Genomic DNA, 17,670 nt, shown 5'->3' on the forward strand with positions numbered 1-17,670 from the left:
GCCTGGGAAAATGCAGGAGGTTGGGTGGGAATGGTGGCAAAACTGAAAGCAACAGCAAAGGGAAATGAAGGTGGGGGAGCACAAGAGTAGGTAACTTTTCAGTTGAAAGGCCAATACTTTTGCGAGTGGAGGCTTGGATTTGCAGCAGAGGCTTTGGTTTTTCCCTGTTAATAGGGATGCTGATGAGACTTGTCATCCACAGTTCAGTACTGTCTTTTATGGCTCAGAAACTGTGTAGGAAAGCTCTTGCTGGAGAAACCCCGCCTTTTCTGAAGTTAGGGTGCAAAACATATTGCCTTCCTATCCAGTGAGTGCTCTTTCCCACCCTAGAGCTTTGCTAGTCTGGACAGCTCAACAAAATGAATGGCTTCTAATCTATGTGGTAATTACTGATCTTCCACATAGTCCGAATGTTGGGCTGCAGTATAGTTGGTCGTGGTTTTCTGAGGTTAGAAATGTTTGAGACTGGGTCCTTCTCCTCCTTTTTGCTCATCCTTGCAGCAAGTATATGAGGAGCAGGACTGTGATAGTTCATCTTGTCGGGCTGTTTTAAGTAGTAGGAGTTTCAGTCTTCTTTTGTGTCTGTCCTGGTTTAACCCCAGCTGGCAAGTAAGTACCACACAGCCCCTCACTCACTCCTCCCCACCTCACTCTGTAGTATGGGGATGAGAATCAGAAAAAAAGGTAAAATCTGTGGGTTGAGATAAGAACAGTTTAATATTTTAATTAATGTAAAATACAATATTAATTATAATAACAGTGATAATAGTAATTGTAATGAAGAGGGGAAAGAGGGAAATAAAACCCAAGGAAGGCAAGTGATGCTCAATACAGTTGCTCTCCACCCACTGACTGATGCCCAGCCCGTTCCCAAGCAGTGACTGGTGGCTCCTGGCCAGCTGTCCTCAGATGATACACTGAGCATGATGTTCTGTGGTATGGAATATCCCTTTGGCCAGTTTGGGTCAGCTGTCCTGGCTGTGCTCCCTCCCAGCTTCTTGTGCAACTCTTCACTGAATGGCTGAGCATGGGAAACTGAAAAGTCCTTGACTTAGAGTAAGCAGTACTTAGCAACAACCCAAACATCAGTGTACTAAGAAGAAAAGTACTAAGAAGAAAAGTAAAGCAATCCCAGAGAAAACAAGGTCACTGTCCTTTGTGGCGTGGGCTTGCCTTTAGGAACTGGGCAGATGGTGGGGAAGCCTGTGTACACCTTTGAATTCAGGGTACAAGTTTTGCAGATGGCTGTCAAGCTGGTCAGTGTTCTCTTGTCAATCTAATCAAGAAAAGCTTAGTACTCAGAAATAGCAGTTCTGAACGGTAAAAGTGTGCTTGAACATTCCTTGTATCCCTGTTACCCATCTCCATTTGGGTATATGGATGTTTGCTGAACTATGGTTTGAAAATTCAGGAAGGGAACAGCTGCTTCCTCAAAACAAGTACGTGTCTCTGAAAATGCTGTACCTTCCCTTCCAGAATTATCAATACCTTACTGAGAGACCCAGTGGCTTGCACACACTCACAAAAGAAAGTAGATGCAGATGTGTTCTGTGGAAGCGGAGTGCATTTGGCCTGTCTTCCAGCTGCTTTGGGTAATTGTTGGACCTGTTGCTTATAAAGCTGATCTCTAGGTTGTCAGTATTTACTGATTACTCTGAGTGCTCTCTTGTCAGGCATCCCTTGGTGCTGCTCGTCCTTTGTTCACTACAGAGGGAGTGTGTGGAGTGCTAATGAGTGGGGACAGGCTTCTCCATGTTCCAGCCTGCATTTGTAAGCATTGACATCTGATCTTGTTGCTCAAATATGCCTCCACATATCAAGGGTGATTTTTTTTTTCTAATGAAGAGCACGAGGTCAGCATTTGAACTGTACAGAGTGCTCTTGCCTGGAGTTGTGTCAACACTTACGCTGTTCTAAAATCTTTCTACTCCTCAAAAGGAAAGCTTCCATGGAACCTCTTGGTTTCTGTTTCTAGCATGGTTGTAACTGTGGGTTTGGGCAGCTGTATCTCTTCCCCAAGCAAGAGCTGCTAAAATCTTACTGGTTTCTGGTGAAGGAACTTCACAATGTGTGTCAAATTCCATTGTTCCTTCGTAGTGTGACTGATCTCACACATACACTTCTGGGATATTTCTGTTTCCAGTGGGGCAGTCAGAAGTGGGACTGCAGAACAAGCATTGGTGTACTCTAGTGCAGTGCTGTACCTGCCGAGCTAAATCCTGCTGGAGACACTCCAGGCTTCTCCTTCTCCCCTGTGTGCAGTTTGTTTGGTCTGTGTTCCCAGGGCCTTGAGGAATTACACTGGCCCTCCTTTCTCTTTGGGGTTTCTTCAACCTCATCATCTTCTGTAGTGATGCACACTGATGAAACAGATTGAGCTGATGAGTTTTTACCTTGTTCTGTAGCAAAACATATTATTAACTGTCCTGCTGCTTTGATTGCAGGAACTTGCTAGAACAGCATCTTACACAGACTTTGCAGACCAGCTCTGTTGCTGGAGCCTCCAGCCTGTGTGAGATTAGCCTTGTTCTGGAATACATTTTCCCTGTCCTGAAATCCATACAAGGTGTCCTGATGCCCATTTGTGCGAGTTTCTCCCACCCATCACCAAACATGATGAGCACCAGCATTGATCAGTCTCCCCTCCCAAGAAGTTCTGGGATAGCCAGCTAAATGGGTGTTGATTGCATCTGCAAGTGTGAAGTTCCTGGGGAAACTGAGGAGTCCCCTCCAGAGCAGCTTCTGAGGGGTCAGACTTGTGACCCCCCACCCAGTGTCTTTCCAGCAACACTTCACAAAACTGGGTGTTTACAACCCCTTTTTTGCAACTTCTTGCAACTCATCTGGGCAGCTTTTCCATGCTCCCATTCCTGAGCTTGCTGAACTCTGTTCACAGTGGGCAGTTGAGCGTTAGCACCTTTGAAACACCCATGCCATGGAGCAGTCATGGAGTAGGAAAGAAAGCTCTGACTTGTGGATGAACTAATAATGACTTATATGGGAAGAGACTTTCAGCCACATTCTTAACCATTTTTAGTCACAGGCCATACTATTCCCTCCTGCCTGTGTCTGCTGCCTCACCTCTGGAGGATGGTGCTGCAGAGATATGATTGCTCTAGCCAGGAGGGTATCTGTGGAATTGCAGAAGGGAATTTTCCAGTAGCCTCTAAAAAAAAAAAAAAGTACTGTTCCCCGCTGAGTAGGGAGCAGTCTCCTTTGATGTTCCAGATGAGTTATGGGAATGGTGCCTTGTTCTGTTTTACAAGGGTCTGTTTGGTGGTGCAAGGGCTGTGTTGCCAGCAAAGTTCAGCTAGGACTTACGACATGGGTCAGAGCAACAGCTTGTTAAGAGGCTGCTTGTTTGTGGCAGAAGTGATCAGCAAGCTCCAGGAATGCCAGGTACCCCTCATTAGAGGTGAGTGGAAAGTCTAGGATAGACCATAAGTATCTGACCACATGCACAACTTGTCTGGGAGTTTCTGATGCGGTAAAGTCTGTCTCCAAGCCTGGGAGGGCTGTGCTTTTCTGAAAGGAGCATGTTTTCCTAGCCTCTTACCTTTCTGCTTACGCTTTCCAGATTTTACATATGGCTTTTTACATGGAGCGGCTCCTCGTTTTGATAGAGGAGAGAGCTTGGGGAACTGAAGTGCCCACATCTTTCTACCCTTCTCTCCTCCTTTCCTCGATCTTGATCCCTGATCACCCCCAGCACCCCTCATGAACACACCACTTCTCCTCTCCTCCTCACCAGGAGGAGCACAAGCTGAATGTACCAGACCCCAGGCCATGTACCACTCTTTTCTGTGCTCCTGCAGATGCACCAGGCAGCAAGGACAAGTGGTGCAGGCTGATTGTTATACCCTGGAGCCACCTTGCATTTTTGGAATACTTAATACTTTAAAAGTTTACAAGCCTACTTGTAGGTGAAGTGCCCGCTGTCAATTATTAACCCACCTGGCCAGTAGAGTATTACTTGCTCCCTGGTGAGGAGCTGCTCCTCTTCGTCTTTCTGAAAGACGTGTGGTGTGGAGGAAATGCCATTGGGTTCATCTGCAGGGATTTCCTTTCTTGTTGGCTTGTCTTTCAAAACCAACACTGCCCAGAAGTACAAGAACGGTATGCACTCCAGCCTACCCTGTACTTAGGGGGTTTGTCATGGAATTTCTGTTGCCCTGCTGTCCCTGCCCTCCAAAGTGCCTGTGTGTACCACCCACAGAGACAGATGGCCTCCCTAAGCTGCCAAACAAATTTTGTGGCCATGAAGGTGCTTTTATCTTTAAATGCTGCAAAAAAAAAAAAAAATCCACCCTCTCAACCTTTGACATCTGTTTCTTGTGGTGAGTGATGAAATACAAATATTCTGCAAAGAAGTGAGCTGTGTGCCCTTTGGGGGAAAAGAAGAGGCTCACTTTTTGTTAAGAGGACAAGGAATTGTGAATTTGCAGTTCTCATATAGCACAACAAATAATGTCCAAGAAATATGGAAGCTGATTCCTGACTCTGCCCTGAAGAAATAAGGAAAAGTTAATAGGGAGTTGTGTGGTAGTAATAGAATTTTTAAAAATTATTTATTTATTAATGGCTATAAAACTGAGGGCAATATTTTCACTTATAACTTGATTCCCCCTCCAGTACCTGCTTAAATGAACTTCAGTGCTTAAATTTCTTTTGTGCAGTTTAGGTCAAGTGGGGACATCAGCTGACAGTGTGGGGAGAGCTATTCCCTGGCTGACAGGAAAACAGATTCCTGGCACAGCAGTAAGGACTTTGGCTGTGGTTTGGGAGCTTCAGGCTGCTGACTCTGGCTTGCACTCCTCTAGTTCTGGTAGAAGGTTATCTGCATCCTTGCTGGGACTGGGTTTTTCCTCTGAGCTTGGAACTGCAGGTTATGTCCCTGTGGCCCCAGTGTTGTTCATTGGGTTGCTGAGTGCTGGTTATAAAATCAGGTGGCTCTTGCTTGTGCAAAGGTTGCTGGGTTGGAGCTTTGTGAGCGATGCCCTGTGGTGCAGGGATGCTGTGCAGGGAGGACTGGGCTGTAGTTTGACAGCTGATACCCCTGTATGCAAAGGTCTGCTAGTGGCTAACATGGATGCTGCCTCTTCAGGCCTGTCTGCATAGGCTTGCAGGAGAATAACATTCCCAGGTGTTTTGAGAAGAACCGTAGAACAAGTTAAAGATGCTCTATTGATTTTAAAGACAACCTCATTCAAAGTCTTGCCACATTAATCCCATCTCCTCCTGGGGGGATCAAGTAGGAGGTGGTCCTCTTTCCTGAGAGAACATCCTACCAGGCAGCAGTGGGATTGAGAGCTGAATGCTGATGTTTCATGGCTGCAGCATCTAAATGTAAAGTTGTATTGCAGCACTGGAGTTTTGCTGCCAGTAGAGGCTTTGAACACTTTGTTTCTGTTGTTTCCTTGGAATTAAAGCTGTATTTCTTAGCTTTGACTTTTTAAAAGAACACCCTAAATCAGCAACTAACCCTTTCTCCCACCCTCAAAAAAACTACTAACAAAAAGCCCCACCCTTAGTTACTTCATAATGATTAATGTAGCTTGAAGAATTCTGTGGCTAAAGACTGGCCTTACTTGAAGCATGAACAGGCTTTAAATTATCTTGTGAAAATGCAGAGTCGTATAAACTTCTTGCCATACCTGCCAGTTCCTGCATCTACTTTTTTTTCATTTGAGGCTCAGGCTAATCAGAGGCATAACATGGGTCTATGTTGGGAGGAGGAAATGCATCACTATCATGGATTATGCTGCTCCCAGGAACTGGAAATGCTAATCCAGGGTCCCACATGTTGCTGATTTCTGCAGGGTTCCTAGCTGCTTGAGCAGGACACAAGCTTGAGTTGGAGGCTGAGGGTTACCCTGTAGCTCAGGGCTTGGGGGTGTCTGCTATTTCATCCCTTGTTTCTGCACTAAGTGCCTGTCTCACCCTTGCATGCAGGGTAAGCTCGTGATCTTGCTCCTAACTGCTGTGTTCAGAAGGTAAAGCACACCTTTTGCTTGTGTGTTGTTCTGTACTCCTGACTTGTTTGAAACTCCCTAAATCCTAAATACAACCTCAAGTGTGTAGAAACCTTTGAAAGAGGTTACGCCTCCCTCAGAAATACTCGGTACACCCCTCAGTTACATAAATGTTTGATCACAGTTCCACATCACTTCTTCAGATAATGCTGCTGCAAAAAAAAATCCTGTCAGCAGCCTGATCCTTCCTCACCCCTCCCAAAGAAATGTTGTCTAGTTGCACAGTGATGCAGTGGCAGAATTGTGGAACTGGTAATTTATATCTCTATTACCTATGCAGCTTTGCAGTTTGTGTGTGTATTTTTCTACCTGGATTATTTTGCTCAGCTTACTCATTCCCCAGTCTGTTCTTACATCCAGGATTGCCACATTCCAGGTGCAGAATCTGTCACTTTCCCTTGTTGAACTTCACATGGTTGGTAATGGCACAGCCCTGTAATTTGTCCAGGTTTCTCTGCAGGGCCTCCCTGCCCTCAAGGACATCAGCAGCTCCTCCCAGTTTTGTATCATCTCTGAACCTGCTTAGTGTCCGTTCCAGTCCTGTGTCCAAGTCATTTATGAGACATTGAAGAGCACAGGGCTGAGGATGGAGCCCTGTGGAACCCCACTAGTGACAGGTCTCCAGTCTGATGTCACCTCATTCACTGTAACCCTTTGCACCTGACCCAGTTGCTCACCCATCCCATGATGTGTTTATCCAGTTGTGTGCTGGACACCTTGTCCAATAGGATCCTGTGAGAGACAATATCAAAAGCTTTACTGAAATCCAAAAAGATTGTACCAGCTGGCTTCCCTTGATCAGTTAGGTGGGTTATCTTGTCGTAAAAGGAAATGAGGTTTGATAAGCAGAGGTTTCCTCTCATGAAGCTATGCTAGCTGTGAGTGATGACTGTATTGTCTTTCAGGTGTTTTTCAATACCTCCCAGAATAATCTTCTCCATCAATTTATCAGGCACTGAAGTGACACTGACAGGCCTGTAGTTTCTGGGATCCTCCTTCTTGCCCTTCTTGAAAATCAGGACAATGACTGCTCAAAAATCATCAAGAGAGGCTTTGCAATGACATCAGCCAGCTCTTTAGGGACTATTGCATGAATCCCATCAAGCCCCATAGATTCCTGCAGTCTGTAGGAGCCCTCCTTGGTGGGGCAGGGCTCTGTCTGCAAAAGTCTGCTCCTCTGCTGAGCTTGGGAAAGGGAAAGCCTCCAGTCTTTGCTTCTCCTCCCCAGTCCAGCTGACCTATGAGGGACCAGCCTTGGCCCAAGCATAAGGGATTGGTCTTGAGTACCTCAGATCATATCCTCGAAGATTCAGAGCTGGACATGGTGCACAAATGGATGGCAGCTTACTGCTGTGGACTTGGTTTAGAGTCGTATCTCCAGCTGTGAGACTGGACTCTGTAAATTATTATCTTTAGCCGTGCAGCTCTCCTTCCACAGGAGGCTCATTGGCCTCAATAACTGGCTCAGCTGTGCAAATGTTAACTGTAAGATCTACTTCAGCAGTCCCTGACTCTCAAATTGGTCACAGGTCTGTGTAGAATTGGGTGTGGACAAGTGGATCCTCTTGGACTGCTGGCAGCTGGATGCAACACCCACAGTGCCTGGGGAAGCCAACTTGTCCCTGCTTTGTTGACACCCGTGTCTTTCTGGTGTACCTATGGTCTACCATGCTGTGCAGGTTTGTGGGGAAAGCTCAGCAGCAACTTCTTCCCATTGCCTTTTCACTTAGGTTGTCCCTTTGTGTTCTTCTCTCACTGCTTTCCTTCCCAAACTGCCCATTTGCTCAATAGATGAAGAAAACCTTTCACAGCTTTGGCTTTACTTTAGTGTGAGCAGAAGGTAGCTGGTTGTTTGTGGGGTTTTTTCTCATGAATAAGCAAGATAGTATTCTCATTAGCTCCCTTGAGGATAGCCCACGACTTGGCAAAACCGTAACATGGAGGCAAATGCTTGGTGTGCTAGCAGTGCACTTGGAAAACCCCTTTCTGAGCTCTGGCTGCTGGATCCAGTAGCTGCTGCTCTCCATGTCCTGTTAAACTACTAGTGGCTCCTGAGGGTGCTGGGTTGGGCTTGAGGTGCGGATGTCTGGCCAGGTGTTGTTTTGGTTCGCTACAGGTGTCTGGGACATGGCAGGTACATGGCAGGGCACGGGCAGCTCCTTTGCCTCTCATGTTTCTTGTCTGTGTTGCAGCAGACCCTGGAGCAAGAGGTGCTGGTAGCAAATATTCTCTTTGTCTGATGAGAAGGTAGCACCTTTGCCTGTTTGAATGTGTTGTATGGGATCAAAGGGAAGTGAGTGTCTAGTTTGAGAGCTGTTGGGGCATCTGCATGGGATGATTGATGTCTGAGGAACTGGCTGAAATGCAGCCCAAGCTGTGAGTGCCTGAAAGCTGCTGTTGTGCCCTGGCTAATCTGTGAGCTATACCATTTGGATTTAGTGGTTTTGCTAGGTATCTGAGTGGTGAGGAAGTGCTTGACAACACCTCCCTACACACGCTGTTCCCCTCGGAGAGGTGGTCTTGGCGTTAGAGGATGCGGGCAGTTTGCTTTGGAGCCTGCTCTCCTGGCAGCTGGCTTCCTCAGCCTTCTGAGGGAGAAGTTTGTGGCACCACATGTTCAAGCTTTCACAAGCTGCTCTTTCAGATGCAGCTCCTGAAGCTGCTCTAGTTGTACACTCACCCATCCCCATGGATGGGCTGAGGCAACTGGGGCCACATGGCTTTACTGCATGTTAAACTCCCTTTTGCTACTCTGTGAGGGGCTGGAAGGCAGCCTTTCCAGTTACCTAGGCTGACCTGCTGCAATAAAGCTTCCTAGACTTGTATATAGGGAACCTGGCAAGAAGCTTAGTCTCAGCAAGGGATTAAATCTTCCTTCTTTTTTAGAGTCCTCTGCCTTCCATAGGAAGCTCTTCTGGTGCTCCAGAACCTCCATTGTTTCTAAAACTCATGTTAGACTTCTACAGCTTACTCAATTTTCCGTCTGTTGAATATGATGTTGGAGGTAACAAGTGTCCTTACGATCTTTGTCTCCCTCGGCACAACATACTGTGAAACAAAATGTTCACTGTGTTACTGAGAAAGAGAAGTTTGGTGCTGTCACAGCATCTGAGCTCAACACAGTGATTGTCCTTTCCTGGCAAATCATGTTATTGGACCTTTCAGAACACCCTTTAAATGGAAGGATTGTGCTGTCCTTCTCTTCCTCCTTGCTATATATTACCAGTAATGTCTTGCAGTTTTTTACTAGTCTGTTATGCTAGCTGCCACCTTCAGCTGTTGGAAGTGGAAGGAAGGGCAGTGCAGCTGTTGGGAAAGCATTCATCAAATTTTGAGGTTCTACCAGTAAAGGTGACTGGGGAAAACATTCAGGCTGTGTGCTGGTACCCTGTAGACCAGTTAACTTCCTGAGGTGTCAGGCTTGGAAGTTTCTCAGGAGAACCTCAGTAGGAGCATGCCATTGCGTTTACTGCGGTTTTATAGCTGCTGGCTAAAACTTAGTGCTCTGTACTTCTGTAGCAGCATCTTTTTAGTGCTGGCCTGGGAGTACTTTTATAGGATTCCTCAGGAAGGCTTAAGTAAGTAGCTTGTTTAGGTTGTGTGATGTAAAGAAGTTGATTCCCCCACAGCCCCCAAGTTTGGTCATACCCTCCTGTAAAGTCCTAGTTTTTAAAAATACTCACAGCTTCTCTTCAAAATGAAAACATTCAAATGTAACAGCAATGTTAGTAGTGGACTTGCAGGGGTCTTTTTCACCTGTACTCCATAGTTTTTGACTAGGTTTTGACTAGGCTGCTTTTGAGGTTTGAGGAGAACAAACTGAAAAACCCAACCTGAAAATGAATTCTACTCCTCTCTCTCTCATTCAGAGAATTTCTATGTTGAAATCCCTTCTACATCAGCAGTGAACTATTGTATTGCTCAGCTGGTGTGTTGATTCTGATTTTTGTCTTGCAGAAGATGAGACTTGTAAAGGAGTGTCTGTTGGGGAGCCATGTGTCTTGGACTGCGCAGGGCAGAGAAGGGGAGATCTGCAGTTAAAAGCTGGGCTGGTGCTCTTCTTAAATTTACAACAGTCGTGTTGTTCAGATGTGCAGTGTTGGATATAGATGGGGACACGCTTTAAATTCCGTCATTTTCATGTTGTTAAAAAAGGCTGTGAGGGGAGAGAAAGACAGAGACTGGTCACTGCGAAACGGGGGCAGACCTTGTGTGTGTTTGGGTTCCGTATTAATTGCACCCATTAATGGAGGGATGTTGGCTGCCTTGGGGGCAGCAGCTGTGCTGCCATCACAGTGGTAACCTGCTACTGCAATGAGGTTTTCTTCCCTTCCCTGATAAAGGTTTGACCTTGCAAATTCTTTTCCCTGCCTCACTGAATGCCAGAAGTTGGGTATCTAAAACAAACTCGCTGTGTCCCGGTTGCCCGGTGCCTGTTCCAGGGAGGGCGAGGATTGCGCTTGCCTGCCTTAGCCAAGTGGAGATCTCAGTTGTGGTTGTCTGACAAGAAAATGTGGTTTTCCTTTTCCTAGAGGCTGCGGTCCTGTTCTCTTGACTGTACCAAACTGAAATGCTCTTGTAGTTATGATGATCAAAAGGCATTTTTCTGCTCTGCTTGTTTGGCCACAGCTGCTGAAGAAGTTCCTTGTCTTGGCATCTCTGCTGAGATCTGACTCGGGCTCTGTTTATTGGCGAGGGCCAAACTGTAGCCAAGGCATTTGTGCTTCTGCCAGCACTGCAAAGTGCTTCTGCACAACCTTTGTCCTCTCGGGAGCCTTGCTCCAAGGTGTTGCTTGGGAAGGACAGTGAGTACTGAATCCCTTGGGTTCTGCCAGCTCCTGGCCCCTGGCAGTGCTCCTCAGGGTCATTTCTCTGGGCAGCCTGTGCTGGCCTCACCTGTAGCTGTGACAGGCAGAGCAGGGAGGCAAGTCTGCGTGGAGGATGGTGGAAATCCCTTCTGTAATCATTTTCATCAGGGATGTTGGTGTGGGAAGCATTTGCACTTCAGTTGTCTTATTTCCAGTTTTATTTCTAGTTGTGGTGACTTTGCTCTGGGAAAACAGTCCAACATGGTGAAGAATCAGGAGCTTGAGCCCTAGCTCTGTGCTTTGGCAAAAGAGTATGAGAAAGGGGGGGAAAAAAGGGAGTTTTCTGAGAGGAAGATGTGACTGTAGGGCAAGGGAAGGCAGAGAAGTCCTCTGAACCTGTTGGATGTGAGCTGACAGCACTGCTAGAGTAAGAAGTGCTGTGGATGAGCAGCTCAGTGCCCCAGGAGACCTCAGTATCTCTTGCAGTAGGCAAGCTTGATGCAGTTGTAGGCTGGAGACCTCTGGTAAAGCAAAGCTGGCTCTCCTTGGAAGGTTGCTTTGTGGAATCTTTTCTTAGCTTTTCTTTGAAGTGCCAAACTTCCCAATTGGCTGTGGCAAGTGTTTTATGTGCCCAGAGACTGTGTCTTGTTTTGATACTGTGTCTGTTTTGAAGAATGTTAAAAAAAAATGTTGTTTGGAGGAGAGGAGTCTGTGCTGGGAACCATTTGATTAAATAACCCCAGGCTTCCTTGGCCCTCAATTAACACAGCAGTCATCAAACCTCTGCCTATCCCTGTGTATTTTAGGTGTGTGTGGCTCACTCTAAACCCTGATGCTGCAAGATCTGCATCTATAGCAAGATTGCCCTGGTAGCAAACAGCTCAGCCCTTTCTGGATGTGTACATAGATCTGTTGCAAAAGTATGGGGCACTCCTCTGCCCTCGATAATTCTCTGTGTCTGCTGATGTTTGGTATAGTACCATGACAGGCTACATTTCTAGCTTAGCAGGAAAGCACAAAACTGCTAAAACCATGTGAGTGACAGGTGCATAGAGGTGTGGCTTCAATTTTTAATCTTTTTTTCCATCCTTATTTTTAATTTTCACCAACCCGTTTCCCACCACTTCATAAAACTCAAAATCCTTTTCCTAGGAACCACCAGTGTCCAAAGCCAGTATTTTGATGATATAAACAGGTTTCTTTCCTTGTGCTTTTCTTCAGTTTAGTACTGGCTTGTTTTCCTAGAAATCCACTAAGAAAAGTCAATTCCAATATTGGTGTCACAGAAGGCAAATACAAAGTCAAAATGGCCTCTGAGGTGCAGTGTATGGCAAGACTGCAATATTCAAATCTTTTGTAGCAGCAAGCACTCAGGCAAAACTGGTCCTGACTTACCTTTTGAGAGAAAAAAATAGTTGCTACCTTTGTGTCACAGAGTCCCCCTCCTCCACTTCCTTGGATGCCCTGTAAAAGTTAATTCATTACTGTTAGTAAAGGGCTCTGCATTTCTCTGCTGCCAAATGCCACTGTACTTCTGCTGGGTCTGCTTGTTTGCTTTCCCTCTTGGCAGCATGCTGTGACATGGCCTTCTTCAGGGGAGTAAAAATAATAATAATCAGAAAAAAGCAACCCTCCAACTACACAAAATCGAAAGCAACAAAGCATGGAGCCTCACTGACACTGCCTGCAAGGAAATCTGTGTTTCCAGTAGGCCGCTGGATTGTGCAAGGGGTTTTCCTCTCATGCCATAAGTTTTGAATCTGAACTGTTGCATGGAAATGCTTTTTGTGTCCTGCTTTTTGTACACTGCCCATGGTGGGGGTGGAAGGGGGTGGGGTTAGAACTAGATGATCTTTAAGGTCCAAGCCTTTCTATGACGGTTTCCATGTTTCCGTGATACGCTTTTTCTGCATAGCTCTGGTAGTTTGCTACAATGCCTGAAATATACTGGGCTGCCAGACCCTCTTGATGGCACATGAGAACGATCCTCACTCTTGAGTCTTTCCTACGGGCGACCGAGTATCGAAACTTTCTGTTCGTTTTCTTCCTGCCCCTCCCCATTCTTTCAACGCGCTGAACAAAAGGAGAGCCTCAGCCCAGCTTGCGAAGTGCGGGGTGAATGCATGCAGTGACCGACGTGGTGCTGAACTCCTCCCGAGACAGCGCTGCAGGGAAGCTGCCTCTCCAGACGTGGCCTGCAGGAAGGCTGCCAGTTTCCATTCCCGCTGGAGCTGCCGTGTGGGTGGAGAGGCGGCTTCCCGCAGCCGCTTCACCTTGCTCGCAGGGCAGCAGAGGGTCTGCCCTGCGGTGGGAAGCCCAAAAAGCCTGGATTTCTGTTGGGAGACGGCAGACTTCCTTGGTGTTTTGCTTTGCTCCTGCTGACTGCTGCGGGCTGCTCTGGATGCTCCCATGCCTGCCCTCCTCCTGGCGCGAGGTGTTGCACAGGAGCGTAGGGTGCCCTGCTGCCGTGCTTGGGGCGCTGTGCCTGGTCGGGGCCGGGCTGCTTGGTGCTTCGCAGCTCCCGTGTGGGGCAGGGCTGGCCGTCCTGTGCTGGGCAGGGTGAGGCTTCCCCTTGATGTGGGTGAAGAGGTTGAGCAACACAGCTCAGGAGGCTCTGATTCAGCCTTTTCCTCTCTCGTGCGAATTACTGTGACCCTTCTAATTTACTTGTCTGCAGCTTCTCTCTGATTTTTTTTTTTTTTTTCCTGGAACAGAGAGTTTGAAGGGTTGTAGTTGTAGCTGTCTTCCTAACCTGCCACACTTAGGGTGGACTACATGGGAGACAGAAATGGGCTGGTAGCAATTCAGGAAACTGATGTTTATTACCTTTCTCTTCCCAGAGAGCAGACTCTCTATGTGTCTCGTGCAGGATTGAGCCTGTACTGGATTTGCATCAGGAACTCCTACCTGGGCTTTAAATTTTCAGGGCAATGATTGTTGCATGCTGCAATGTAAAAGCTTTGTTGTGTTTAGATTTTGGGTGCGTGTGCCAATGAATTGGTGGGGAAGGTTATTTAATGAGGGGATGGAAGGGGTGTTAGGCGGGGAAAGCTGGCATCCTGATGATAATGCTGTCAGTGGGGTCCAGGGAAAATGTGTATGTATAAAAATAAATTATTCTCTGCTGCAATGCATTTGTGTTTTGTCCTAATAGAGTTAATTGGTTAGTGGAGCTCCCAAACATTTCCCGCTGCTGGGATGGAAGTTCCAGTGCTGTTTGAAACGAGTACAGTGTATTAGCAGAGAATAACTGTTCATTTTTATCTTCCTGTTTTGAGTTGGTTCTAGTTTTCCAAATATTGTGTTTTGTGATGAAACTCTATGGAGTTTTATCTTCCTGGGAAGAGGCCATGGAAAAACTTGATCATGTTTGAATGCAGTCAGAAGGGGGAATATGTGCTGCTGCCACATGATTACTTCTATGAAATCTTATTTATAGGCTGCAGCAAATTCACAGTAGAAATCAGAAGCGTGGCAGGGAGAAATAAAACTGCTTTCACCTGTTCTGTCAGCATCTGTGTGTCTGGCAGTGGGTCAGTCTGCACTCCTTCATCAAAGGAAAGTTGTCTCCTTTGTTAACTGGTGGCTCTTTATCACAAATCAGTAGCTGAGTGCATAAGTGGAGTTGCTTTTACCAAACCTAAGGTGAGGAAATACGAAGGAGTGGCGCTTGAAAGGTAAAGCTTCTTTAAGATGCTCTAGCTGGATCCAAAAGACCCCACCAGACAATCCAAAAGATGGAATTTGCTTCTAAAGCTAAATTCATAATCTTAAAGGTACGCAGCTAATGAAATAAATGGCGACGTACCGTAATACTGACTGATGGAGCTACACAGTGAGCAAGTTGGGGTTTGTTCTTCCTTCTCAGAATCTCTTGAATGGGCTGGCATCTGTGCTTAATTCACTGATCAGTGGGAGCATGGCAGCTGTAGAATGAGGGTGGTTTTGTGTGTGTGTTTAAATTACTTGGGTGTGATGCAGAAGTTTAATATTAGCGCAAAGCACAGGAAAATTTAAATTGCTCCCCCGGGAACACACGTGGAATCTGTGGTAGTGCAGAGAACTGAATTTAGGGCTTAATTTGTTAATGTCTTATTTTCCCACGTTACCATCCTTGTAATGTTTTCTTCCTATGTTGTAACATGTGTGAGAATACTTTGTTGCTTTCCTTAGGAGAGGCCTCCTTGGTAAGTGTGACCTTTCCAATTAACTGGCAACAAATGCGTTGGCAGTTACATTTTCATTTTGAACCCACAAAAATTATTTTAAGCGTGGGTCCTTGGCAAGCTCCAGTTGGGTGAATGGGTGATCTTGGTGATTTGCTGAGAGTGCTGCTGCCAGTCCGATGCCACGCTGAGGCACAGAGCCAGAGCAGCATGGAGAGAGCTGTATCCTGTTCCCGCATTTTTAAACACCAGAGCTCGGGCTTGTTTTGAAATGCTGTCTTATTTGTTGGTAACAGTGCCTACAGACATCTCTCCCTCTCCGTTGTCGAAATGATTGCAGAGGAAGATACCTCTGGGTTGAGCCTTTCCTGCGGCTGGCGCGTGTGTTTGTTGTGCTCCCATGTGTCATCGTTTCGTGTAAAGGCATCCCTTCAAAGGGATGGAGGGAGTGTCACTGCTCCTCATTCTGTCCCTAGCCGGGGATTTAACAAGGAATACTGAGGTAATCCCGTCTCTGGCAGCCGTACTCCTCAGGCAGCGATCTTATCTTGCTGTGAAAGCTGAAGAGATCACACTCCTGTCAGTGCTGGGATGGAGGAGGTCTGAGGAGCTGCGAGGTGTGGCTGGAAATGACTCGGAGGGAAAAGCATCCATCCTGAGCTGGTCCCTCTGTCCAGGCTGGCCAGCTACAGCAAAACCCGTGTGGTGTTCTGGTCTTCAGCCTGAGCAAGCTCTCTGCAGCAGAGTGATTGTACTGAGGTGGGCTGAGCTCTTGTTCTGTAATTTCCCGTGCTGCAGGCAGCCTAGTGCTTCACTTTGTGCTGCCCTTGTTTGGGGATTTCCTGTCATCCTCCTATAGAGCTGAGGGCAGAGATACTTATCTTGCATCTCAAATGAAATTTCAGGTCCTAGAGAGAGTAATTAATAGTCTGTGTATTGCACAGTCCTGTAGGCGTGACAACTCTGTTCCAAATAATATCACTATTCTTCCTTTTTTTAAAATATTTTATGAAGACAAGAGAGCTTGTTTCAGTCTGAGGGGGTTTGTCTTGTTTTGTTTTTTCTTTCCCCAGCATCCAACGAGCTGCACTGGTGGTTCTGGAAAATTACTACCGAGATTTCACAGTCTACAACCCAGCCTTGTTAACAGCCTCCAAAACCCGAGCAGCCAAGCACATGGCTGGCCTGAAAGTCTACAATGTTGATGGTAGGTGAGGTGAAATGTAGTCTCTGAGACTGGGTGGGATGGGGAAGGACTGGGTTGGCTTTATGCTTTGTTATGCACACATTCTCACCTTTTTGCTTTGCCAAATCCTTGTCTCTTGCTGGAAATCTTCCTAGGAGCCCTGAGTTTGCCAGTTCCAGATGACTTTACAGATGTGTTTAGCCCACAATCAGGCTTTTGTCTTTGCCAGGTGAAATAGCCACGTTTTGGGTCAGGCTTAATTGTCATGTGGCTTGACACTTTTCAGCACCACTGCTTGTTTTTAAGCAGCCTCTGCTTTTGTCACCCTTGGGTCATCTCCTCCATTGTGATACTACGGTAAACACAACTTTTAACCTAATGAGTTCCCCAGTCGTTTGTGCTGCTTTCACATACAGCCTTCAGGAAAGTGAAGGAGCCGGTATAAGCAGCAGTTGCTGATGAAAGTGTTGCTCATCAGCCTGCAGCCTCAGCACTAAATGAGCTATGCCTGGCTCACCTATGGCCATGGAAACTCTCACCCAGATAACGATCCTCATTGAGCTTTGTGGTTCTACAAACCGTTTTCAGGCTTTGGGGCTTTAAAAAAGCCTTTGGGAGGATGGATGGATATGTGGATGCTCAAAACAGTGAAAACTGGGCTTAATCATTTGACACTCTTAAACCCTATCAGTGAAAGCCACATTTCATAAGCAAGATGTGCCCAGCAGCCTTTATAGAGGTGCACATTCCTTTGGAAGAGTTGAAGTTGAGTAGCAAAGCTTTTATGGTGAAGGATGGCTGAAGTTGTGTGACAAAATGTGGTAAAGGCACGTGCTGCCCATGAATTTGTTAGTACTGAAAGGCTTTGAGGCTGGAAAGAGGAGACTGAAGGGACTTAGCTGGGCAAGTTGGCTCTGTGTGCATGGCGTGGAGACTGAAATATCAAGGATATCTGTCATATGGAAAAACATGAGACATGATTGTTTTGCTTTCAACAAAGTTTCAGTGCCTTATGGGCGTGGAACGTTTTGTTTTCATTTTTCTTTTTGGTTTGTTTGTTTGGATTTGTTTCATTTTTGGTGAGTTTCAAAGACCTTATCCTAAAGGCTTCTCTAACCTCATGCAGCACTCCTGAGTCCATAAAATTAATTGGAGGTTTAGATCCTTACAGTGAGATATTCTGATCCTGATAGAGGAAGGGGGAAATGAGGGAAGGGGAAGGACAGGTTGCCCATCATGTGTCCATTGCTGCCTGGAGTGATGTTCTTGGTTGAGTTGTGTTGGAGAGGGGAAGCAAACAGACATGTAAACAGAAATGCTCTGCGTTCCTCTAGAGGTGAAATCATTCATTCCAGCTGCTCACTCTCAGTGAGGCCTGGTGTATGGAAGGTGAGGGCTTCCTGATCCCACAGGTGTCTGCACACTGTTCAAACCCCACAGCCTGGCAGGCTGGCTGCAGGGTGTGCCATTCTGATTAC

At 46.5% G+C, this 17,670-nt stretch overlaps 1 protein-coding gene across 1 annotated transcript in view; it reads left to right on the forward strand.

Annotated features, from left to right (window-relative positions):
- Positions 1–17,670, forward strand: part of VANGL1 (VANGL planar cell polarity protein 1) — a 45,951-nt gene that overhangs the window by 17,097 nt on the left and 11,184 nt on the right. Inside the window, exon 5 of the mRNA XM_069020842.1 lies at positions 16,080–16,213. Within this exon, the coding sequence (XP_068876943.1) occupies positions 16,080–16,213 (134 nt within the window). The remainder of the gene's footprint in view (positions 1–16,079; positions 16,214–17,670) is intronic.

The sequence above is a fragment of the Aphelocoma coerulescens genome, chromosome 1 (assembly GCF_041296385.1).
Source record: "Aphelocoma coerulescens isolate FSJ_1873_10779 chromosome 1, UR_Acoe_1.0, whole genome shotgun sequence".
Taxonomy (NCBI): Eukaryota; Metazoa; Chordata; class Aves; order Passeriformes; family Corvidae; genus Aphelocoma; species Aphelocoma coerulescens.